Source organism: Anser brachyrhynchus (assembly GCF_964034855.1).
Source record: "Anser brachyrhynchus genome assembly, chromosome: 7".
NCBI classification, from domain to species: domain Eukaryota; kingdom Metazoa; phylum Chordata; class Aves; order Anseriformes; family Anatidae; genus Anser; species Anser brachyrhynchus.
This window is the reverse complement of record NC_137701.1, coordinates 6,551,926-6,578,795: the sequence shown is the minus strand read 5'-3', so window position 1 is coordinate 6,578,795 and position 26,870 is coordinate 6,551,926. Positions and strand designations below refer to the sequence as shown.

The 26,870-nt window shown below is 38.4% G+C and overlaps 2 protein-coding genes across 16 annotated transcripts in view; both read right to left on the bottom strand.

Annotated features, from left to right (window-relative positions):
- The window catches only part of CALCRL (calcitonin receptor like receptor), a 62,143-nt gene extending 45,557 nt beyond the window's left edge, over window positions 1–16,586 (bottom strand). Inside the window, exons 1-2 of one of the 3 annotated variants that reach the window (XM_080598829.1) lie at window positions 16,060–16,221; window positions 4,672–4,853 (exon numbers count right to left, since the gene is read on the bottom strand). The gene's annotated coding sequence lies outside the window, so the exon portion shown is untranslated. Of the gene's footprint in view, window positions 1–4,671; window positions 4,854–13,765; window positions 14,221–16,059 lie in introns of those variants that run through there. The other 2 variants (XM_080598828.1, XM_080598830.1) reach the window with 2 other exon arrangements.
- A 6,180-nt stretch (window positions 16,587–22,766) lies between these two features.
- The window catches only part of TFPI (tissue factor pathway inhibitor), a 244,579-nt gene continuing 240,475 nt past the window's right edge, over window positions 22,767–26,870 (bottom strand). For 11 of the 13 annotated variants that reach the window (XM_080598864.1, XM_080598860.1, XM_080598863.1 and 8 more), the window contains 2 exons: window positions 23,881–24,063; window positions 22,767–23,515 (listed from right to left, as the gene is read on the bottom strand). In XM_080598864.1, coding sequence (XP_080454990.1) covers window positions 23,403–23,515; window positions 23,881–24,063 — 296 coding nt within the window. In that variant the 3' untranslated portion in view covers window positions 22,767–23,402. Of the gene's footprint in view, window positions 23,516–23,643; window positions 24,064–26,870 lie in introns of all 13 variants that reach the window. The other 2 variants (XR_013953266.1, XR_013953267.1) reach the window with 1 other exon arrangement.

Below are 26,870 nucleotides of genomic sequence, written 5' to 3'. Positions count from 1 at the left end.
ACTACAAATGTGAGTCTTCACACACTTAGGATTCTCCCTGTGCTATTTCTCTCCTCCCAGCTTGATTAGACATTCAGAATCCGCTGCTCAATGTTGTCATTTCTTCATTGCTACTCCCCTCAAGTGCTTCTGTGGTTGTCAGCTCTCTTGGCTCAGGAGAAACCTGGGTGCGATTATGACTCTTCCTTGCAAAGCTTCTTCACTACAGAAACTCTGACTATATTTCTTTTACTCTTCCCTATGCTCCACTGGCCCTTAATGCCATCACAAGGGAAAACAGTCTTTGAAGTGTAACTACCATGCTGAGGGTGTCAAAGATGATTAAAATGTAGAATACTAAATGATGACATAATTGGTCTAATTCTCTTCTCATCTTAGTGTAGAAAGGAGCAAGATTAGAGTAGCTGGTGAGAACTTATCCTGTCCTGAATAATGCAAGACACCCAAATGGTCACTGTACACAGGTTTTATTACTGTCCTTGGAGGACAAAAGCTGTAGAGTGTTAAAAAGCTTACTGTCTAGCTGGCAAACATGCGTTTTGTCATGATGACCTATGTCACTTATGATCAAGTAAACTTTAGAAATATAAAAATAAAGTTAGGGAGCTGTTGTTGTTCGAGGCTTTAAACAAAACACAAACATGCTTTCCTTTCTGTGCTAATTCCAGGAGGAAAAGGAAGTCAACACAGTTAATAGCTGATAATTATAAAAAATACTATGTTACTTTATATAGCCCAGAATATAGCTTGCACAAACACAAAAGATCTTTCCTTCAAGTGCTTTCAGTCACTGGCTTTTTCAAATGTCTGGATAATAATATACTATCATTGTTAACTAAATCTGTAGTCAGATAAAGGTATGTGAGCTTCAGAGTAATAAGTAAGTTCCTGAGACCATCAAGGATAAATTGCCTTTTTTTTTTTTTTAAATGCAAAACATTGCAAAAATAAATTCAGTTCCTTAAAGTGAAGCAAACTTCTTTTTCCACTTCAACAAGCACTGTGTGCAGGGTACGGACAGAAGCCAAAAGAAGGACACTAAAGCTCAGTGGCCTAGATCTGATTAAAGACGAGAAATCCTCCATTTAGAGTGTAAAGGTTCCAGCTTAATTATACCTGTGAAATAGCTTTAAGTGTCTAAAATAAATGAAAAGCTCATGAGGCGTGTTACAAAAATGCAACAGCCCTGTGATATTCCGATCCCTGAAAACAACATGTCACTGCTAGCAAATCAAAAACATCTGTTTCCACACAACATTAATTGGTCTTATGAGCAATTTATTATGGAGCCAAACTTCTAAAAACCTAAGAAAAAAAATCATCAGGATTGGAGGAAAGGTGAGGGTGGGAGCTCGGTCCCAGTACGTGTAAACAAACTTGCACATTTTCTTTAGTCTACTGGAGCCTTCGCATGTTTGGCAGTTTTATAGCATTTCTCAAGATACAGCTACAGTTGCATTGTACTAATATACATAGAATATATGGTATGAATACTAAGACCATCAGCATTATGAAACTGCTTAAGCCAGTAAATTTCTAGTCCCTGTGTTATAAGAGTTATCTGACACCTAAAATTTATGAAAACTAAGCTACTTATTCACTTTGGTGCAATAGCCAGGAACTGATTCACAAATTAAGAGCAAAGCCAAATAAAAATGAAATTTCTTGCAAATACATAAACCATGTATTGCACATACCTAAACCAGCTGATCCCTAAGAAAAAACCATTAGCAGCAAGTCTTCTCTGACATGACTTATTTTGGAGGCACAAGGTTTTCATTATGTTGTTTTTACTGTAGCAAATCTGCACATCAAGTGGACAGAAAGATTCTGTATTATGCTAGGTGGCATGGGAGGGTGCTGAGGCTGAAGCCCAAGTATGAAGCCCAAGCCCAAGGAACCGATGAACATATTTAGTGCATCAAATAAGTAACAGCATAGCTGGCTAAGCTGTGTTGGCTTCTGTATAGTTAATGTTTTTCCAAGAGCAAGAAGGTTTCTCCCTATTCTTAACAGAGTACACACGGGCACAGTAATTTATCTAATAACTACAATTTTGAAACAAAATTTATTATCGTTTCCTGAACTGAGGATGACACAAAAATGTTAAAACAGGTCTGCACAGTGCAAAAACCACTAGCAATCTACCAAGAGCTGGATGTTCCCTTCCTTACTCACAGTGAATATAGTGAATATACTTTCATAAGTCTTTCACCTAACAGAGGAATTTGGGGAACATTACTCCGATATGCAAATAGTTCCTTGGAGCAGCTGCAACAGCACATAGGTGCTACAGAAGTACACTTTGCCCACGAAAACACATATAGCTAAGTGAAGATAAATTATAAAACAGCACTCATACATTTTTTGTCGCAAGTCATGCTGACCATTTTTTTTCCCCCTCATATTCATCACACGAGGAAATAATTTTTCATCCTAAAAAACAAATTGATCTAAGCATAAGTAATCATCAGACTGTATTTTAGGAGACTACGGATGCTAATGTCATAAATAACATTTATACCGTACTTATCTTACTAGTTTGCCTATTATAGAATTAATGAACTATTAATAGGACTTAGCATTGCAGAACATATATTTTGTGTGTCAAAAGTGTTGTTCTTTCAATGATTAAAGTTTACTGATTTTTATCAGTGAGAGATGAGAAACTGTTCCAGCAAGCTCAATCCTACTTCCTTGAAAACATAAACAAGAAATAGCACCAGCTGCTTGGCAGGGTTCTGCTAGAATGATAACATGGTCTCTGAGTGCTCTTGTTTAACCAATAGAGTTAATTACTGATGAATACTAACACAGCAATAACACTGACAACTGCATCACCTACACCATCTAGCAAAATAGCTGTTAGCTCACGGTGGGCACTACATTCATACTGGCATTTTCTAATGTTATTTCTGCATGTATTATACTTCTACAGTAATATTTGAGCAAAGTAGTTGATTGTCTAAAACTATGAAACATTAAAACTTAGCAAAGACTTGTTAGTAAAGAGAATTTGATATATTAATAACATGCAAATTCAGTATTAAATCTATCTGAAACTAAGCACATAAAAAAATCTTTTCTTAAACAGTAGCTACCCACTACCTTGGGTCAACCTTCAGTAGTGATTCAGAGAAAATAAATACGAAGAGAGAGTTCATTCTGCAAGTGGACTGCAACGCTGCCAAACTTCACATGAAATTAACAGAGTGTTGCTCATCAAAAATGACACCTATTTTTATTAGAACAGAGAATGATCAATTGCTTATTAAAAACATGAACATGAGAAAGAGACAAAGGAAATTCTTGCATAGCTATTTTATTGAGAAGACAAGAGGGAAAGAATAGGAAATAGCTAAAATTATGAAAGAAAAAAGTGACAAGGGAAGTACTGAGAAAGAGAAAAAAACAGCACACACACAAAAACACCAAAAACACCAAACCCCAACCACAAGTTCTGCTGTAACTATACAGTTGTATCCACTTTTTTTGGATAATGTTCCAGATTTGTGGGTCTGGAAATTTGGAAAGGAATCTCATGAGAACATGCTTTCTCATGATATTTTAGATACTCCCAGGTTATAAGCCTGCCAGAAATAATGCAAGAGCAGCCTTTTTCCATAATATTTTTGTTCTTTGATTCCAACTCCAGCAAAAGAGTAGGAACTGCAGAGGCGTGTGAACTTCAAAGAGTGATCAGCAATACAACTCTCTTTCCCTGTTCCTCACCAATGTGCAATAGGGTACAGCTTGGGTTGCTTGGGTTTTGGAGAAAGCAAGAGAAGACTGATTTCATCTGAATCACTTTCTAGTTTTGAAAACATATTTGTTGATGTTATTTACAATAAACCACACCTGGCAGTAGTCTTGTTTCTACTTGTTTTGTTACCAAGTGGTTTTCTAATAAACATCAAGGATTTTTGTCCCCGTTCTTGAGCACTGTGTTGTGATATCACACACAGGATTCCTGCAGCTTACAGATATGACTGGTAAATAAAACAGGATGTTGTTGCAAAGATTACCTTTCTTAAACAAAACAAGAAAAAAAATGTTAATTCACTCAAATGCTGTGAAAAGGGATCTTCTAACAGTAACAATGATAATATGCTCGCTACATTTTGAATGAAACAAAACAAAACCACCCAATTTTGTATTAATTATCCCTCAAAGCTGGCTACAGAAAAAGAGGTAGTTACATCCCTGCAGTTGACCACATAACTAACATTTCCAGATCTGTATCTCGTAGTTCTTCAAAAGGCATGCAACCTGGAAATAGGTCTTCTGATAACCATGCTGTCATGCTATCAGGATAAAGTAAATCAAAAAATCTACTGGAAGAAAGTGGTTTCTGGCTTAACGACCCTTTGCGCTGTCCATATAGGTTTGGTGGAGAAGGATTACTCTATGTTCTGTTTTATTACAATATATACTTTCACGTTATGGGTGGAAAACACAGTAAGTTTTTTCAGAGAGTTGCAGATAAGTGAGAATCCTTATTCTAAAGATTTGGGGAGGCAGCAGTCTAAGACTCTCAGAGCACAGAAAAAGGAAAAAAATGGAGCCAAGACGTATTTACTTGCTCCACAGAGACTATGCTAGATGAAAACAAAATCTATGGAATCAAATGGAAAACAAAGGAAATGAGAATGAAATAAAAGTGAAGTTTACCTTCTCCTTTGCTGTTTTTAGCTAGAAGACAAGGTCTGGATAGCGGCAAACTTACAGGGGCAGCACTGTTTTCTCTTTGAAAGCTGAGGCACCCCAACAGCAGGGCAGGAAAGGCATTTGAATCTCTTCAAACAGACAGCAGTTGCCCGATAACTTGGTGACCTTCCTGTTAAGTCCAAAGGCTGCAAACACACAGAATCTGTATGACCCATGGCATCTTCAAACACTGGAAGTTGTTAACCAAGTTCCCAATATCAGGAAACAACTGTCCCTCTGTGACAAGCTGAGGTTCATCCCCCTCTGTGGGACTGGAAATCATTCATACTCTACTTGAGTATGCTTACAGTCTAGGCCCACTATTATTTTTATTATTATTATTATTTAAAATAACTGAAACAGTAAACATAATCCTATATAAAAGCCTTTTCCATGTTATGTATAAAACTAATCTCCAAAAGTAGAACCAATCTGAAAACAAACAATCATTGCCAGAAAATTTCTGATGACTCTTTAATTTTTTTTTTAATCACTTTTGATAAGGAAGGCCAACGTTTTTTATATTTTCTGAATATTACTCTCTGTGGAAGTACATTCCTTTTATCTCCACTGAAATCATGTAACTCTGATATCTATGACACAACGAACACTGTCCCCTTGGGCACCTTGGTATGACTCAGTGATTTCTAGATCCCAGGTTGTTACAGCACGAGCTAGAAGCCTAGTAGGAACGTGATAGCTGTTTCCATCTCTCTGTTTTGGGGAACAAGTCAAGAGAGAGATTTTCAACAATGAGGAACCCCACAGGGAAAGCAAACCAACAGAAATCTTTTTTTAACTACTTTTGTGGTCCCTTTCTTAGTGAGATGACATACACCTAATTAATCTAGTGTTCTTGCAACTGGTCACTCTCTAAGAAAACCCAGAAAGAAAAATAACAAGCAAACAACATCGTATGTAATCCTTTTCACATGTTCAATGCTCTAAGTGCATTTAAGTGTTCCTTTCAGAAAGTCCCAAATAGATTCTGAAAGTCCATGTACATTTCTTGGAGATATTTCTATTCAAAATACTGCTTGCTTACAGGCATGTAAGATTATTTTCAGGAGAAACACATTAACTACTGTGCTGTCACTGAAATATTGTTAATTAGCATTAATTGGTTGTTTCATTTTTACATTAAGTAATGTACATTCTCCTTCCTCTGCCAAGTGATATATTCATATTCTTTGTTAAACAGATAATAACATTGGGTGTAGGAAGAAATTACTCAGTACCCACTGTGGCTCACCTTTCAAAATTAGTGGTACCATGGACCCAGAGGCCAGCAGACATTTTCTTCCACACATACTTTCTCTTTGAAGCTTTCTTGCCAGTCATTAGCTTTTTTTTTTTTTCCCCCCTATCTATAACTCCCTTCAAATTGCTGATGACTTTACAAGCCCTAGGCCTTTTCTTTTTTTGTGCTCTGCATCTTACCCATATAGTTCCACTAAGTACATGGAACTGTATAAGTATTCTACTTGTGACTTGAAGGATTTTGAAGGACTGAATATTCAAAATCCAAATGGAGCCAGAGAGCCGAAGGAAAACAGTTCGTCTCTAACACTTCCAGTGAGCCATTTGTCCAGCTGGACAAAAGCTGTACAGTTTGGAAAAGCTTCTGATGTGCAGCATTAATTCAAATCTCATCCACTGACACTTCACATCAGTTAATATGTCTCTTATTCTGCAAGAACCAGACTCATATAGATATACATGTAGTGGCTGATTCTTCCACCCCCTTGTCCTTGCATGCAGAAAGGGTCTGTGCAAGAGAAAGCAGCACTGAGATTTGCTGTAAGAAATTTTGCTGCCAGACAGACTTCCCTTCACAGTTCTGCTAACCTCAAAACTTGACCTACAGTACCCTTAGTTTTCCATTCCATAGACTCTATTACACGGCTATTCCAAATTAGGTTGTGTTTATTCCAAAAATCATTTTCACATCTAAGAAAAAGACACATCTTGATTAAAGACTAAGACATTCTCATACAACGCTGAAAACATGCAGTTTTCATCAGCATCCCAAATCCCCGTGGACTGGTTACTAATCTACTCTACTAATCCCTGGATCCCAATTCCAATTTTGTGTCCTCCCAGACTTCACTGAATCCTCTCACTTGATCTCCTTATTTCACATTTGCTTGACACTTTCTTTAAATATTTGCAACTGTGACCATTTGTGGGTGTCCTTCAATTGGAGAAGTGTGAATTTAATTACACATGACATAAACTGTCCACAGTTGCTTGAAAGGCCCTATAGTTGCTACTTCTTACCTTCACCTTTTACAACAGACTAACCCTATGGATACCAAATGTTGAAAATGACTGAAAAATCTTCTATATGTCAAAAAAACAGTACTGTAAATGAGCTGTTTTCAAACTTCAAAAGCAAAACATTTGTTTTTAAAAGATTTTTGGGACTTTTAAATTTTACAGCTCATCATAAGCTTCTGCAACTTCATTTTGCTAAATACACTAGAACTAATTTGCCATTTGATAGTGAAGCATTTCCTGGCTCTTCTTATTACTTTATCCACCCTACTTGTCATTACTAATGATGACAAATAAATACTGAATACTTGCCATGTATATATACTTATTATGAACCCTGAAAAGCCACTTCCTACAGAGGTATTAGATAAAATTTTATTTTATCAAATTGAACTTAGAATATGGGCAGTTTGTAGCCTTACCATACTAATGATAGGGTGCTGACAAATGAAGCAAGCTGGTAAATACAAAGCTTGCTCATAACAGGATTGAGCAAGAAAACACACTGTAATGACCCTGTCTTGAACATCCTGTAATAGTCCATTGTTCCTCTCTATTACTCTCATTCAGCAATTTTTTTTAATTGCGGATGCATGGCAGCAAAGGAACCAAAGTAATGTTGAATCGCACGTGCACAAATCACAGCCCATAACTGAGGTGAGAAAGACCCTGGCAAACTGAGACAAGTTTTGAATGGTCTGTTAGCTAGATATGGAGCCTTACAAAACAACAAAACCAGCACAGTAGCAAAAATAGGAAGATTCCTTCCCTTGCATAGATGAAGAAGAGACGTGATAGTAAGAGTCCTCTACATGTGGCAACTGGATGTTTCACCTTCACTGTGTGAAAAACTAGGAGCTAGCTTACCACAACAGTTACTGGCATCTTAACTCTCTCATGTACTGTACACCTGCTTTTGGTGCCAAATTAAAATAACGAATAGACGATTAATTTAGCAATCCTACTGCTAATTCCTCTCATACACGTAACTGCAAACACAGATTTCTCACCATCTGAAGGAATCTTTTAGTTTTTTCAAATGACAATGTAGATAAAGAAAAGGCGTGGACACCTGGCTCAGCTTTCTCTCTGCAGGTAGGAGGTCACACTGAAGATAACATCATTCCATTTACTGATTTGTTCACAGTTTACTTTCCTACAGGAACCACATTCTGATTAATTCAGATATATTTGTGCGTGAGTGCAATTTTCTTTCCTTCCATCATTTTATCTTCCTTGCTATGAGATTTTATTATTTTACTGTTACTTAGTGCTCAAGGAAGGCTGAGAATCTTAGGCTTCAGAGCTGGACAACTGTTCTGTTTCAAAGCTATGAAGGTGTAAGGTTACAGGAGCTTATTATAAAAGCTTGGAAATCCAGGAAACAGGCTAAAGAAATTGTAAAAAGAATAGAAAATAAAAACTTCTGTGGGACTTCTTAAGCGAATCCTCCATGCTGTTTTTGAACATTTTGGTTTGGCAAATGTACATTCCCTGAGGAGGCTGAGTTACAACAGGTAACTGTCTATCATGCCATTTTGTCTTCAGTGGATAAAACACATTTCAGAAGTATCTCTTCTCCCCTTGTCTAGTCAGGTTTAGAGAGCTTATTGCAACTGAGCCCTAAAATCAGCTATCAATCTGGGTTATTTTGGTGCTGACTTCCCCCTGACTGTGTACACTTAATCTTATAGAAGGCAGCGTACATTGACATGCTCTGGTGCCCCAGTGCCCCCACAGAGATGGTGCAAGAATTTTGCCATCCTTCCAAACCCTGAAATACTGCCATGTCCTTCATGGGCTGTAATGTGACTCTGAGAAAAGCTTAGCATGTCAGCAGACCATGTTATCTCTGTAGCTCTAAATAAAAAAGTGCCCAGTTAAACTACATAGGCTGAATTCTGCCCTTGGATTGCATGCATAGTTTTTAGAAGAGGGATCTGCTCTACAGAAGAAACGTGATTTTTACAATCTCTTCTGAAACATTTGGAGGGGGGGAGCAGGGAAAGGTGCAAGCCCAGCAGCTGCCACAATGGTTCACATTGAAAGGTTAAAAACATCTGAATTATATTTTTCTACGTAGTTTCCTATGAACCCTGCAAATGCTGAGATAGTGCATCCAGAATGCAGGGGACAACATAAGGCTCCTGTAAGACAGGGCTGTGATCTCCGCAGTCACTTTAAGAACAACACTGTCAAGATCCGAAGACTGCTCAAACCACCTTCTTTAGTCAGAAATTAAGCATTTCCACTATGAGAAATCGAGTATGAATTTAAATGAATATAAATGAATACCATTAATTGTACTCCCGACAGAATTGTTTGATCTTCCAGCTACTGCAGATTTGGCAGCTCTGCGGGCAATTAGAACACTGCAATAGCAGCGTTTAACTTGCTGGGAGTTGCTACTTACATGCACTCATTGGTTTCCAAAGTTACTCTTCTGTAGGACTACACTTTTCCTTGTTTGTTTTCACCACAAAGATTTTTATTTCCTGATGCACAGATACGACTAACTGATCAGAAAACTTGAAAAAAAAAATAAAGCTTCTTTACACACTCCTTCCAAAACAGAATTAAAAAACAAACAAACAAAAAAACACAACAAAAACAAAATACCACCAGAGAGGTGAAAAAAAATGCAATTACCCCAAAAAAACCAACTGCACTGGCATTCAAGTAACCACAAGAAAGGCTACAATTTAGCTCAGTGACTAAGTACTCACTTAGTGTTAAGTATGTGGTTTTTCCGATTGCTGCTAGCCACATACAAAAAAGCACAATCATGGTGGCCTTCAATGTATTATGATGCAATAAACAACACAATTTATTAAAAAAAAATAGAGAACGCAGAGTAGCGTCCACGCAGAGAGCAGTTGGACAGCCATCAGGAAAGAGCCTTAATTTTGGCTTTCCTGAACTTGTTTAAACTGACTTTTTCCCAACAGAATACTAAATCAATTTAAAAAAAGGTTACCAATCTCGCTAGTCAGCTATAGCACACACATCTGTTGTTCTTAAGAACAGCTTTTCAAGGAACAGGACTATGAATTTCAATACACAGTCATTTATGGAAAGGGTTCTCACCCCCGCCTTCCCCTTCCAAGAAACTAGACGCGTGAAGACAGACATTTCTCTTTGAAAGGAAGGATAAGGCAGAGGTTAATTTCATCTGCATGAGCCAATGTAGGATAAGCTGTTGGAAATATTGTCAAGCCACATTCTTAATGCCTGGCAAAGTGACTCATTCAGAGTCATCACAGGAAAGGAAGTGGAATAGAATAAAAAACGGAACAGGATGGGGGCTTAAACAGGAGAAAGAAGTGAGAGAAAGGAAACCGAATTGTTTAAAGAGGCCTGAAGTTATAAGTCCTATAACTGATTTTTTATTTTTTAAAAAAAGCGTAAAATATATATATTGCACTATGCATATATATACACATGTATGTATGTATGTATACATGCATGTATTTATGAAATCCAGCTTCTTTCTAGTTGAAAAGAGACACGTGCATCGCCTTCCAAAGCTGCCTGCTGAGGTATTTGTCTCAGTACAAGAAGGCATTAACACAGTACAGGAAATAAGCAAGGATTCCCTCTAGAAACCCACAAATTCATAACAATTATGTTCCTATTCCATACAATATGGACTCCACAGACTACTGAGTTATGCACTTAGGTTAAAGTCCACAAAAATGCAATAAACACGTTATTCTGCTTTCTAGAGGAACCCTTTGTAGAATCAACAAATAAACCCTTATTTTCATTACAAAAAATACATCTTTGGCTTTCTTATACTAGCAACTTGGTGCACTGTGAAAATGTTTCTCTTCTCCAAATATGATTACTATGAAACTCTGTATAATTAACCACCCCATAATATCAATTTTTGAATTTAAATAAAAACCAATATGCAGACTGCTTTAATAAATAAACATATTACTTGTGCAACTATAATTTCCACTGACAAAAAGAATAATTTTTGAGAAGATGAAAAAGCATTTTTTACTATCATAAAGGCAATGTTCAACCAATTCCCAGTTCTTCGTGCTTCAAATTTGACGCCTATGAGTACAACTTCTCACTGACCTAATGTTTCATTGCGCAAGTTCAAACAGATACTCAGAAAGATTAATACACATGTTAAATAATGTAATTTAGAAAATATATTGAAAAATGAAAATGGCATGGGCAAAAAAAAAAAAATTATCCTGGAAAAATATACTGGAATAAATGCTTTTAAATTCAGTATGTCATCTCCCAAACAAGTTTATATCTGCTTGTGAAACATTCCTTACTTAATCCCCAGAGTGACACCTGCTGGATTTCACTAACAGAAACAAAAGGGCAGATCTCCCCGTTATACAGAACATTTAAGGATAATCTGTGCAAAGCCATGTTCTTTTGTTAAAAATTTAAAAAAAAAATGTATAAAGTCACTTTTTTCCTACATTTAGGACAGTAAATAAATACATAAATGCAACAATAGAGGAAAGCAGTATGACATCTAAAGCTCTTATTCATGCCTGATGCACATATATTCTTCATTTCTATTTAGGAAGGACTACAGAGCACAACAACATGGGGAAACAAACTATATGCATTTCTGATAATAATAATAACAAAGAAAAAAACACACAACAACTAAAGCCTAAAACACATAAGTTTGTGTAGAACAAGTATCTGTTCAGTACATCTTTTGCTTTACTTTAATGAAACTCTACCAGTATTGTCACTCTAAAAATAAAACAAAATGTATTCAAATGAATTTCTAAGATTTTACCACTCTAATAGGGGACACAAAAACCTCAGGTACAATGTAAAGAGTGACACCTTATGCCCATCCAAGCATCAAGGGTGTACGCTTTTCAAACGCAGAATTATCAAAGAATATGTTGAAAGCAATACCTTTTTAGTTCCTAAAAATTTTATCTTCCACCTAAATGCAGTTGTTGGTATACCACAGTATTTGAAGTAGTAGCTTTGAAAAAAATAAAATTCACTAATCACAGTGTGTAGTTCCTTGTCTTTGGCATTACATGGGAAGTCACAGTGACTGGTACGGGTTTCATTAAACAAAACTCTGTCACTCGTTTTGTTTGGGATTATTTTTTTTTTTCTTTAAAAAAGGGCTGCATGCTCCAGGCATAAATCCAGAAATACAACACTGACTTTTTTTTTTTTTTTAATCCAAGTAGTATGCTAATTGTCATCTAAAGCTTTATAGTGGCCAAAACTGCCCAAAAGCCTTGGGTGACATCTATGCTATATTAAAAGGTAACAGCATCCGAGAAACATACAAAGTTATACAAGTAAAAAATCCGTTTTCCTTTTCTTGTAGTGAATACATCGCTACTCTCAGGGAAAGCCTTTTTTTAATGCATTACATTTGTTTAAATGGATTTCAAATGCATCTTTCCAAGGAAAAGCAACTCTAAATAAATCATTTCTGCTCTTTTGGACAGCATAGACTGCAGCAATGATTGAAAGTGTTTGCACAGAACTAGGGCAGAAAAAGAATGACTTTGCTGGGAAAATGTAAACAGTATAAACAAGCTTGGGAGACCAAAGCAGATATGCATGAGAGATAATAGTGAAAACAAAACTGAATGAAAATGCTAAAATTTAGCCTTCCAGTTTTGTCTTGGTTCTAAAATAGAACAAATAGAAAAAAATGCTGCTGAAAGAAAATAATGGAAATAAACATATTAAGAAGACCTTGCATTGTACTGCACTGGCTGGGGAATTCTCCCTGAAACTAAGTAACAGGCTAATTTCTGCTGCTCTTTGTGCAATGCATTACACTGAATGTCTTTTAATTTTTATGCTGATATTGTCAACACACTAGCATTGCCAACATGAGTACAAAAAATGAAAAAAAAAAGGCTTGCTTTCTCCTTTTTCTTCTAAATATTAAAACAACATTCAAATGTGTTCAATTTAAAAAGCTGACATGATTCACAGCTTTCTAAACGAAGAATAAGGTTTAAGACTTACTTTCTAAGTCTCCTTCAAAACATGCATATTCCCTCTTTAGCTGGCACATTAAGAAAAAAAATGGCACAAGATAGATATATTGCACATACTTACATAAAAAAATAATATAAAAAATTAATATAAGGATATAGTAAACTCCAGAGTTCTGACAATTTGCTACAACAGTTACATGAGCAACTAAGTGAGCGTAAAGCTCAGCTGAGACAACTCCGATATTTGAAACCCAATGACAGAGCTACAGACGCCTTCACAACAGAGGGGGCCCTAACACTGCGGTAGTGCCCGTACTGCGGACGTGCTCTGTCGGAGTGGCTGCTGATCAGAAGCACAGAAGGAGTTTTGCTAGTAGATCAAGAACACTGTAAACACGTTGGGAACAGATGGGAACAACTTCTTAAAGAGAAATTCTATTTGTTTCCTAACTTCAGACTCGGACCTCTCACTGGAGAAATTCCACCAGTTTCCTTCATAATAGCTAATGCTATGACCAGTAATGACCAAAGGAGTGATTAGATATATACTTCTCAAGTATCACTGTGTACATTTTGTTATTAAAAACATATTGATAGCAATAGTTCCTTCCAAATGACTGAACTGGTTTGAATCCTTTATCTGTGGGATTTCATAGACTCTTGATGGCCCAGTCCTACCCAGCTCTTGCACATGCTAGAAGTGCTGTTGGAAGAAGCCGATTTACTGGAATGCACAGAACATAGAACTAAGTAATTATATTAGCGGCAAAAGAAATGTATCAGTGCTTTTCTTCCCTTGGTTTTGTTCTTACCTGTATCCTTGTCTAAAGGTGGATCACAGTACTCAGATAGCCCACAGAACGATACTGCTCTCCTCGAGTAGACCCTGTTATTTAGCCAGGTAAGTCACTAGTCACCAAGAACAAGACGTGAAGATTTGTGTTTTACAGATTGAGCATTCAAAAATGATGGAAGTTATCAAAAGCATAGCTGCCAATAGATCACAGTACGTCAGTTACTGGATGGATAATGTCTGTAACCACATGAAATAATCCCTTCAATAAAAATACCCACATTGAGGAATATCCTGCCCTTTGACAGTCAGAGGAAAAATTCCCACTGGCTCTTAGCGGGTCAGGATTTCAACAATTGTGCCTGTATCAGGAAAAGTCTATTCGAAGGGACAAACATTACATTTCTTAATGAAGAGCAAGATTCCAGCTGATCAGGAATTCAGAGTACAGCAACATTTGAACAGGACAGACATAATGCAACTCGTGAACTTGCAAACCAAGCTATATATTCAGGTACTCAGTTTTGCACGCTAAAACACGCAGTCAAACTGTTCAACATCATCACCCTGTCATTGTCTTTGCTTTGTCTGCAAATACTTGGATTCTGGCATCAGAATACATACATGTCTAACACTTCACATGTAGGCAGTGCCACCAAAACCTAAACCAGTTACCTGAGAAGAGCATAAGACAAGAACTTTAATCATCTAGCTGAAATACTTCTGAAGACCATAGTTCCTACTGCACCAATCATTAAAACGAGATGAACATTTTCTTCTTCGAGTGCCATCTTGTTTGATTTAGTATCACCAAGTGCCTTTGGTGCTGAAGATTTTTGAAGCTAGGTAAAGATTTTGAGATTTGATGCAGCAAAGCTATTGACAGTATACGTAGATTGCAGAAATAAATACCATGGAAATACCAGTCATTACTTTTAGATGAGCATTTCAGACAGTGTAGCAGCACAGGTATTTTGAAAGGAAACACACAGATTCAAATCTGGTCTCATTCACATTTATCCAGAACTAGCATGTCTTCTTTCAACCCACTGAAAGGACCTCAGAGCACAACAATCAGGCTTTTAGCACATTACCAGTCTGAACAGCTTTAAATTGTTGTACACATTATTACGGTAAATGAATGACAAGATCCCCAGGATGCACAATATGACTGGAAAGACTTGTCATTTGCACAACTGTAGGAGCAAAATCTGGCCCCAGCACATTCGGCATGACTCTTTAAGGTAGAGAGCAACAAAAACTCAGCTATTTTTATTCCAATCTCAGCCCCTATAGAAATATACGGATGACTAAATGAATCACTGCAGATCAAATCCAAGTGTGATTTAAAACTTACATTGTTTCTTAACTATCTTTCAGAAATAAGATTCCCTGATTCCGCAGATCCATTGCTTACACAGACAGGCAAATGACTACATGTAGCAAAAGGGATCGTCACAATAACAAAAGCGGACTTGTAAAAAATGACGGTACTGCATCAGCTTTGGAAAGATGAAGAAGTGGCATGACCCTCTTAACTCTGTACTGGAAAGCACAGAACCACACTCTTCCCCCCGGCCAATAGTTTCTCAAGGCAATGATATAGTAGACAGCCACCCCTCAATAAATCAGTTTGGTACGTGTGGGAAAAATCTCAGCAGTAAGACCCCAGCACACGCACAAGCACTAAAGTCAAGCTAACTTTTTCTCAAGCAAATAGGAAGCCCAGACAAAACAGGAGCTTCATCTTTTCAGTCATGTAATTACAACGCAAAACCTAATTATGAAATAACTCAAATATGATCTCTTTCCGGTATAATAACGTCAATAAGATTAAAGGAATGTTCAGTAAGAAAATTTAAACAAGTTTATCACCTAATTCGTCCTCTCTTGAAAGAGCTCCAGTTGTATTGAATTAGTCTCATGGACCCTTTTCAAACCCATATGTCTCTAATTCTCTCCAGATGCAACGACAGAAATTTGGTTAGCTAATATTACGGTTTTAGGCAGAATCCTTTAAGTGCTGATTAGGGTATTTTTCTCTCTCTTTCTCCCTCTTTACCATTGATCACTTCCTCCAGGATCTATAAAGCCCCACTACTTCCAAAACCAGCGCAGCGCTTACAAATGAAGGTGGCTTTTCCTCCTACCCCTTTCTCCCCGCAGACCCCAGGGAAAAGCACGCAACAGAGCTAAACCCGGATCCCTTGGGTCGGCACAGAAAAGGGAAAAAAAAAAAAAAAAAAAAAAAAAAAAAAAAAAAAAAAAACGGATTTAGGTAAAAAAACCGGGACCGTTTCGCTGCGTACTCACCAGGCTCAGCTCCGGTGGGCTCTGGCTGGCTTTGCCTCGGCTCGCCGCCTCTCCCCGCGGCTGGCAGCCCGCTGGTGCCGCTGGCTGCGGGGCAGTGGCGCTCCGCGGAGCGCGGCGCTGCTCGGGCAGCGGCAGGAGCGGCTCAGCTGGGGACGGGGAGCGGGGAGCGGCGGCAGGCAGCCAGCGGGGCTTCCTGTTACATCAGCCAGACCCCGCCCGCAGCCCGCCTCGCCTCGGCTTCTCCGGCTCCGACGGCACGGCCCCGGCAAGGCGAGGAGCTCCGGGGGGGATGCAGAAGCCGTGGGAAGGGTGGCAGAATCGGGAGGTGGGATTCGGCCCCTCCGGGGCAGTGCGCAGGGTCAGAGCTAAGCCCCTCTCCGCCACAAGGAGAGGGGCTGCTCCTGCCCAGCTGGCAGGGCTGAGAAGCCGCACGGAGGCACGCTTCCACAGCCAAAGCTGTGCTGCGGCTCAGAATCGAGCTGAAGTTAGGCACTTGCTTAAATTTGGAAGTACTGCTTCGTTTTATACCCAGGGGAAATGTTATGCTTAGGTAAATAAACCCTTGAAGTATCGGGGGTGGAGAAAAGGCAGCAGGAAGGGGAATGCTGCACAGAAGTCCCAGCTGCGTTTTGAAATGCCCCTGATCTCACGGCATCAGGTACCAGCTGCCTGCTTTAAAAACTGCCACAACTGAGGACAAAGCAGCATTGGTGACAATCCTTACACTGGCTTCAAGAAGTTCACATCAGGACCTGAAAGTGTTTCCCTGAGGGCACTTATTACCTGCTCTTTGCACAGCTGGTACCTGTGCTACACACAGGTGTGCTTTCCAAATCAATACAGTTGCTGTGCACACATGGCATGCTGTGCTGGACAAATGCAGGTTTATGGAGCAGTAAGCTCAAATACTAACTAGAAACACCTCTAACAGTAGGAATCTGTATGGAACGTGTCCCCGGATGTAATGGTTTTGTAAGTAAGTGTTCATCAAAATGATAACCGTTTAACTCGCTCACGAAACAAGCTGAAGTATTTCTGCTTGCTTCTCGCTACGTGTTGTCAATCCATTGTCTTACCAGCAGAAACATTCATAGAATGTGAACTGGGTGAGGGAACTTGTCCTGCCATTGAAAATCCTTTCTCCAAAGATAAAAACGGCCAAAAACCCAACCAAAACCCAACCCAAAACAAACCAAAAGAAAAAAAAAAAAAAAAAAAAGCAGGTCAGGAATGACTGAAAGAGAGGAAAAGAGGGGCAGTAGTACTTTAAGTCCATACGACCACCAGACAGTATGAATGGTGAAATCACAATCTAGGATCACTATAAGAGCAGGCACATGACTTTAATACTCATTTGGCACGTGAATGTTGGTGCTTCTAGGACCGTACTTCACTGGGAGAATGTTTGAGTTTTATAATCAGTGAAGAACTAAGAACTGGCACTCTAACTCCCTAAGCAATGTAAACAGAAATTAGATGGGGATTAGATCTGATTCTGAACAATGATGAAATTCAGGCACTGGAATCTCATCAGAAGTGAGCCTGGCTGCAGTATTTTAGACCGATTAGGTCTGGGCAAGAGATTGCAATATAGTACACTATACACTATAGCCTAGAAAATGATCCATATATGCCAGCTAAGCACACATGTTCAAGACAGGCTCAACATCTGAATTAACTAGAGAGATTTATTACATAGGCCATGTTTGATTTGGCATGTCAAGTTCAGTAGAGTTGTGTGGGCTTTTGTTGTTGTTGTTTTTAACTTCAAAATTCTTATATTCTACTTATTTAGCTATCACTGGAACTTTCTTACTCCTACTCAACAGGTATTTGAGACATCTCAGCTGGTGCAATTTGCACTTCAAAGACGCGGGAGGCCCCCACACTGCCTCAGCTCCCCCTTTTTCTGGCTGAAAGGCATGTAAATGACACCCGTACCAGCTCCCCTGCTTATCAACAGCGTGGGCGAGAGCCGTTCAAAAGGGATCTAAATGAACACAACAGACTGTGCGTTAACCAAAGCTTAAAACCTTGCGAAGAAAAAAGATAAAATACTAATTCCACCTCTTACCACGAGTTTTGATCTGATCTCAGAAGCTGAGGGATAAATATAGTTTTGCTTACAATGGGACAACTCCTGATGGGCTGAGAACCCCTCTCTGCAGCGCTGCGCTAGTGAGGGAGGTCTCTCTGTGGCTGACGGAGGGGCTGCAAGGCCAGGCGGTGTTTTTCCCCCTTTTTCCTCCCGGCCAGGCCCCTCTGTGCCCGGGGGGCCCCGGGCCGTGCAGCCCCGCACCTGCCCGAGGACTCGGGAGCGGCGCCCCCTGGCGGCGCGGTGCTGCCACCTGGAGCGCAGCGGCCGGGCTGCTCCTGCCAGGCCCTGCCGCCCGCATCGCCTCGCCTCTCCTTTCCTCTTCCCTGCCCTGGACCCGCATCTAAACGCATCCTCCGAGCATCTCCGCCAGACGCGAGGCTGCCCCGGGACAGGCCGCCTTGCCCACCTCTCGCACAGGCGGTGGATGATGAGCGTCCCGTGAAAAAAACCTTGGTGAGCAAATTCCGACGTGTCGGTGCCATGGGTTCAAGGGGACCATGGGATAAACAAAACTGAAGAAACTTCTGACGCTTGGTCATATATTGCCCATGAATAAAATACTAGAGTTCATATTTAAACACTTAATACCCATATTATATATCCAAACAGGATTCTTTCTCAGCAGATACTACTAAAAGAGAGCGGTGATGAAACATCACCCGTATATCCACATGAAAATGTTCCAAAGGTAGATTCTAGAAGGACAAAGACTCCCAAACTCTAAATAAATGTTAACAGTTTTGAAAAAGGAGTTGGACCGGAGATATGAGGAGAAATTCTGGTTTCAATGGAAATGGAAAGAAAAGGAAGGGATAGGACTTAGGTAACAAAGGTTAAAAAAAAAAAAAAGGCATGCCCATAAAAAATGGGAGGAAAAAGGATGAGTCAAAAGACTTTAGATTATTTCTCAAAGACATATTGTTTCATCACCAGAATGGACCCAGGGCACACACCAGGTTATACATGGAAATTCATCAAATCTCTGTAACTTCATTGGCTTGTTGGCTCCCATCATACAATGTGGGAGAAATTTTATGGCAATGTGCGTATTTCCTCCAAAGCAACGAGGGCAGAATCTGGAATGAAATGACTGGGTGAAGGGTCTCTAGTTGACTGGAAATGCACATAGTCACTGGTAACTTGTTAGCATAGCTTTATGTTCTAACGTCTTCACCATTCTGACATCTAATTCCCTATCTTTTCCTTGTGCCCAGCTGTTCCCCTACTCCATTCATCCTTGACCTGTCTTTGAGAAATGCACAGATCTTTTTCATATTCTTGCATGTGGTTGTTCTGCAGATATTAAAGATACAAGAATGACAAGAACTGAATGAATGAGAAGGATACAAAAATAATTTCTTGTGGAGTTAATGAAGATGCAAATCAGATCACACTTCAGTTTGGCCTTTTTACATGAAAAACTAATTCAATGCATTTTAGAGCTATACAAAAACAAGATAACAAAGACTGAGATGGATAACTGGTATGGTGACCAAACCCAGTACCTCCACCAAACTTCTGATTATAATCTAATCAGTTTGATGTTGTTGTTGTTTTATTGTCTATAACGTGCCAGTTTTTGTTTGTTTGCTTGTTTGTTGTTATTGTTGTTTTTTCCTCACTGAACTCTACATAATAAGTCTAAAAGATAAATCTCTTTCTAATGGTTTCTTGGTTAATAGAGTTGATTTATGCTGAAATGCCATAACTTTGTAGTCTTTTTCTGTCTCAGCAGTGACAGAAGAGTTTCCCCAACTAATCATTTCACAGAATCACAGAATCATTTGTTTAATCTCTGTTACTAAAAAATGAATGCATGCAAAGTTTCTTACTACTGTGTAACTACGGGGTAAGAGAGCATGGGGGAGTACCTGTTAGTCCTCTCCTAGCTACAGCAGTTCTGGAAGAAAAGACTGCACAGAGCAACAGAGCATGCTCAGCGAGGAGAACCTGTTAGTCTGCAGGAGAGCTCTGCAAGCAGGAGACTTAGAATTGGGAAGCAGCCACACAGCCAGGTTTCTGCAGGGACAGAAAGGATGATTTATGTACAAACAAATGGCAATATGTATAGAAACAAATGCACCCATTCTTTTATATGTACTGATATCTTAAATCATAAAATGGTTTGGGTTGGAAGGGACCATCTAGCTTAACCCCCCTGCCATGGGCAGGGACACTTTCCACTAGACCAGGTTGCTTAAAGCCCCATCCAGCCTGGCCTTGAGCACTTCCAAGGATGGGGCATATCTACTGTCTCATTCAGAATATTCTCTTTTAGAAAGATCATCATTCTAGGTTATAATCTCATAAAACCAAACCCTAATAATTGTCAGTCTTTTTGGTGGGCCGCTTTAAGAGACACTATGGGCAGCCCTCTTCCCCTTCCTCCTAAACCCTACAAGGCTCAGAGTCCCATCTCATCTAAAACCAATGCGAGGTTTACAGCTGCGGTCACAGCCACTGAAGCTGGGCAGAGGACAGTTCGTGAGAAACAGTTCTGCCCAGCCATCTCTATTTGGGCTTGATGCTGAGAAAAAACACTTTCTCTATAAAGAAGAAATGCTGCCAATAATGCAAATTCAAATAAATAGTGGAGTTATCTGAATGTTGTACTCCTGCTGCTAAAAAAACAAGTTTCATTCTCTTTCACATGAAAGCTCTAAAAGAGGTTTTAGTGTAATGCAAATCATGCTCAAATACCTCAAAATCATGCTAGGGAATACCACATATCTTTGTAAGAGGATTTTAATGTGGTGTTTAGGATAGCCCTGCCTCTCTGCCAGAGACCAGTGACAGGAGGAGGCTGTTGTAAATGTGATACTTATCCAGCAGCACTTGGCACTCTCTCTTGTTTTAATCTGAAACCAATATCCTTACTGATTCCCTAAGCTGCTGGAGAAGCAGTCGCACCAAATTCAGCTCTGTCTCCACTCCTAAGTACATCACGCTATCTAGTGATTACTTAAATTATATCTAGTGATTACTTAAATTGTAATACCAGCAGTCCACAGGAAATTTTAATGACTAAGACTGGAAGATTAGATATATTTACTGCCTTCATCATAAAGTTTATACAAGCAAAGGTCCAGACACCTGTGAACTTACCTGCATTCTTAGCCAGGCAGACACATGCCAGAGTCAATGCGGAAACAGGGTAACTGTGGCATTAATGGGGTGTTCAGCACACTGGTAAGGCTTCCACCTCCTGTACCTAGCATGCGTCAAGCAGCTTCTGCTTTAGGAGGCAATGTGCAGTACTGTGCTAATTCAAGTGGAAAGGCCTAGGAGCAGTTTAAACCACAGGCTTTCCACTTATCTGCAATGACAAATGCTGGCTGGCCCAAGTATTTAACCTCCTGCTCTGCTCCTGTGTGGTGCATCTCACAACTACAGACTCGACTCCTAGCCTATGAAGTACAGAGGATACCTGGAGAGTAAGGTCAATAAAAACAGTGAACTAGAACTGGAAGGCATCAAGCTGGAATTGATCGTAGTAGGTAATGACACTTGCACCAAATTAGTTTTGCGAAGAACTGACACTGCAAGTCTTTAGCAGTGTCTAAGTGTCTAAATGGAGTTTATAGGTTTCCTCTGTCAGAAATGCACTTGTCTGATTCATATTGTTGTTGCAGTTTAAGTCTGTGGTGCTCTTACATTTCATATGGCAAGACTCTACATAAGTATATTTTAGTCTATACTTCAAATTCAAGAGCATTTTTCAAATCACACTTAGTAGATCATAAATTAAGAGAGTCATGAAAGGACTTAGGCACCAGAAATAAGAATTTCTGCATAAAAAAACTTTTACTTACCCCCTCAGATATTTAGAATGCATAAATGCTTTAATTTTCAGCAATAAGGTTAGCCTTTTTGTGGAGCTAGTCCAAAGTTCACTGGGTATATAAAAAACCCAGAGGCTTTCTGAAACCACATGCAATTTGTAGTGCTCAGGCAAAGGCAGGTTAGTCCAACAGATCATGTATTATTCTGTCATTGTTGTCCTTGCTCCTTGCTGTAGTGTCTGAGCCCCTCACATCTATTTCAGATATGTATTTTCACATTGCCTCTCACAAACAGCAGTGTAAGTATCCTCAGTAGTCTTAAGCACAAACAGAAAACATGATACATTAAAAAAAGATTTTCAGCATCAAAGAAGATAGAAGGATATTTTTGAAAAATGTATTCTATCTTCTGTTTTATAGGCAGCAGGGCATTTCTGTGAACCTTACCAGGAAACCAACTACTTTTTTCTTTTTTCTTTCCTTTAAGAAAAATATCTTGTTAGAAAAGATCTACCCAGATCAGAGAGGTGCCTGGGAGAAGGACAAGAACTGAACCACTATCTCATGTCAGTCTTAAAGCAAACAAAACCACCCACAATGACAAGAAACCAAAAACAAACAGAAGCAAAAGAACCCCCCCCCCCCCCCGATAAACAAACTTAAAGTCAACGGGAGAGGAAATGTACCGTTACCACTAAAGCAACTATACTGATTTCTTCATCTATGAATGGGTTTTGTTCCTTTTTTTTTTTTTTCCCAAGAATACATATTTCCAGAAATTATTAACTTGCAAGCCATGAGTCTACTTCAGTAACAAGGATAAATCGATGAACCCAACAAATATATTTTATTTATTTTTTGTAAATTTCTGTCACATTGTGTCACACATTTACAACTTGAACATTCTCTTTATGTTTTTGGTGGGTTAATTCTGATCCACGTTCATTTGACAAGTCTAACTCTATGCACTTCAGTGGAGTTGCATCTAGCTTGCATAATCCAAAATAAATAAATCTGATTAAAACAAATCCATTGCCTATTCCCTCTTTTTATCAGTAGACTCATCTTTTAATCTAAGATTGAAATAATCAGCTTGACAAGCGATTACTCTTTGACAAGCCTTATACTTCTTTTTTAGGACCAAAATAGATTTCAGAAAAGAATGGGGAAATAAAGTAAATTTGAATCTTGCCTACTTTTTAATTGTTATGAGTTCTACGCCCACATAGCCTGTTCTGTCCTGTTTCATTTCTAGCAATTATATAGTCAAACTACATTTTAAGTGCTCTTTTCCAAAGTACGAAGTAATATTTATTAACATAAAGGAGGCATACATAATAAAAACATAAACAGCTTAATAATATGCAATCTAAATAATGAGTACAGTACATATACTTAAATTGGGTACACTGGAGGCTTTCATTCACAGGTGAAGAGCAGTTTACTTCCCATTTCCTTAAAAATCAAAGTTGTATTCTTTCAGGGATGCTTTCCTCTTCCAAAACCTTTACTGACAGTTTCTTTTTCTTCTTCTTGATTTTTATTACTCTTCTTTCACCTTTATTTTTAATGAATCCTGAAGGTAAAATGAAAGAGTAAGTTAAGATGCTGTATGACTAACACATCCAAGATAATCAGAAATGAGACATCTAGTTTTCAAGAAATATTCTTGAAAAAAAGAGGAAAAAGAACATTTTGTCTTACCTAGTCTTCATTTGCCTGACCAAGGTCAAGATGTCTGCTCTTGCACACAGTATTTTAGCGTCCATCCTTCTCTCTCTAGCTCTCTCTTCTGATTACCAGTTGCACTTTGCTAAGACTTTCAACTATTACATTTTATCAGGACAATACTTACTACCAAAAGTTGCAAGAATGTTTCAGCCCATAGAGTGCATAATATTTACCTCTTGTGATAGTCTGTGGCAGTATCATTTCCCATACCTTTCTTGCAGATCCTCAAACACGACTTTCTGGAGGTGAAATTATTTTCATTCCCGCCACAACCACTATAGTGAAATGGGCGACATCTTCCAGTTGAGTAGTTGTAGAAAAATCTTGTCTCTTTAGCTCTACAAAGTCCTTTATCCATAGGAGTCATGCACAAAGAAGGGATAGCAGGTGGTTCTAGAAATAACAGGAAAAAAAAGGTTAGAGACAACACTGTCATTAGCCAGTTTTCCGTTATGTTGATATTTTATATGAGATTTGAAGCTTTGAGAAATTAGAATTTATATGAAATTCAGTGGCAAATTTAATTCTGTTCTGAAAATCCAGGATATTTTACATAAGCATCTGCCATGTTATAACTACCAAAAATAACAGCGAATGTTATTCTCCCTTTGAATTCCAAAAGCCAACAAAACCTTATCATGAAAGCAAGGTTTGTTTCCTATAAATTTAGTGTTAAAATTGCTGTTTCTGTGGTAGGAGATAGCACTCAAATTCACTTAGGGGAGTTTCAAGTGAGCTACTTGTAGAACACAGAGTGAAATAAATTAATCTTGGACAGCTTTAAAAATATGTTAAATATTTATGATAATGAAGTGAATTTTTCTAATTACTGCTAGACATTTTGAAATCAAATACAAGGTAAGAGTATCCAGCATTTCTGATGTAAGATTCAATAAATTAATATTAGGTTTGTCACATGAATATAGAAAGTTTGACTTAAGTAATAAAATTTGGTCTACTGGAAAACACTGAGCAATTATGAAGGAAAAGTTTGTAACTCGCAGAATAAAGAGGATCAAGGGTGAAGAGTTAAGTGCACAAAACAACTGTGATGCTGGTGCTTTAGTGCTGCTGTTAGCTTTTTACCATTCCATGGAGTAGCCTGATGTTTTGGATCTTCAGTGTTGCTGAAAGTGAGTGTGAGAACTGAAACGCTGGAAGATGAACCTGAAGTATATGAAGTACCTGGGAATTGGAACAAGTTCAAGCTCACCCATGCTCACCCCTGGAGAAACTCCATCACCTATCACCCTGGAGTAACTCATATGCAAAATTAGAACTGACAAATAGCTGCTGTAGAGGAAGAAAAAACAAGAATGGGAGCCATTAAATCATCAGTTATGAGGGACACAAAGGAATGCCATTTTCCTTCAAGAAGTAGCAGAGTTGAGGTAACTGAGATCTGAATGCATAAATGGACTTTATGCATTCATAAAGCATGGTTCAGAGGAAAGACTGAGTTAAAATTTTAGGGAATAACTTGGGTTACAACAGAGCTGAAGGCATCCTGTTTTCAGAAAAGGGGGAAGCAGATGAGTTGCTGGAAGCAAGAAGTTATGAATTAACTTGGGCAATTCAATAGGCTGACAAGAAAATATCCCAAAAGAACACGCTACATTTTGTTTGTCTTGCATGTATTATACTTGCTGAAAAAAAGCTTGTCTGTTAAGTATAACTGATAGGCCAGTGTGGTGAAAAACTGTGAAAAATTTCCCAGACAGAAATAGAAAGGTAATTTATGGAAAGCTAAGACAGGAAAATTAAATTACTAATACATTTGAATCCACATTAGCAACAGTGTACTACTACTCAAAAAAGTATCCTGTAAAAGCAAAAACTGAGTCATGAGCTGGTATTTCAAGATAGATTAAATTAATTTCAAGTTATAGCATGAGTACTAATTAGTTTCTTTTGATACCTGTGACATTATTTTAAGAGTAAGATTCAATCTCGATCTAGAGTAAGTGCCCACAATGATATTAAATCTACTGCTTTATTCGTAATGAAGATGGTAGCTAAATAAACTTGCAATATGTTTGGTATTGGCTCCAAGAACTCTTGAGCCTAGAAATAACTTCACCCAGATTCTAGCTGGAGAGGAAATAAGCTTTCAAAACAAATGTTCAGCATCATTGAAGAAAAACATTAAAAAAAAAAAAAAACAGAAAAAAACATATTTACCTATTTTAACTTAAAAATTAGTGTACTTAAAAAGAACAACATAGACTTGTCAGCGATGAAAGAGGCAAATGGTTCAGGTTTGTTAATTATAATGGAATTTAAATATATACTTGTAATATAAATTACTTGTCTGGTATGAATTTTCTAGAGAGACTGCAAAGTCCCCTAATGAATGAGTTCTCACAACAATTATAAGCTTTTGGAGCCAAGGAGCAAGTGTTGTGGTAACTGATGAATAAGGACTATCTGCATATGTATAAAGCAACTAGCAGACTGGCATCTGAAAGTTATTCAGAATCTATATTGTACTGTTTCTAAAAGTTGTATCTTCATTTTCAAAATATCTGCGTATTCTTTGCACTCACAGAAGCACACAGCTCATGAAAAAAAAAACAAAACTCTAATTCTGCCATACAGCAGCCATTTTTTTCCACAAAACAGTATATTAAAATAAAAATGAAATGACTTTATTCCCGGTCTGCTGAGAATCATGAAAATTGTGAACTTATTTTAATATACTGACCACTAAAAGATTCGTTAACTTCAAGTTACTGTAAGCATAAAATAGGTACTGTCTTATTCCCAACCCAACATCTCTGTTGGCATTCCCAAGCCTGTGAGCCAGTGTGTTAACATAGTCACTGGGAGCATTAGATCCAGGTAATTTTTCTCTGTTCAGCCCCAGCTTCTAATGTTGTGCTTACATGATATTACAATAAGTTTTGACATTATGCCTGTTCTTGAGTATCTCTCTCAAATGTTTTGGTTTTACAACCTTACTTTTCTAAGAGTTGTTGAAATGCCTTTATATCCTGCATTTTTTTGGGGGGGGAGGGGGGGAGGAAGCAAATCCCACAGCTCACAGAACTACACAGAGATGAAGGGGTACACACTGAAAACAGTAAAAGCCAAACAACAGCAGAAACAAAAGCCAAAAAATACACATTCCTCTATCAGAATTATTTTGTCCTAATCTAATCATTACATGTCTATGAAGGTCTGTGAACATGTCAACTCTA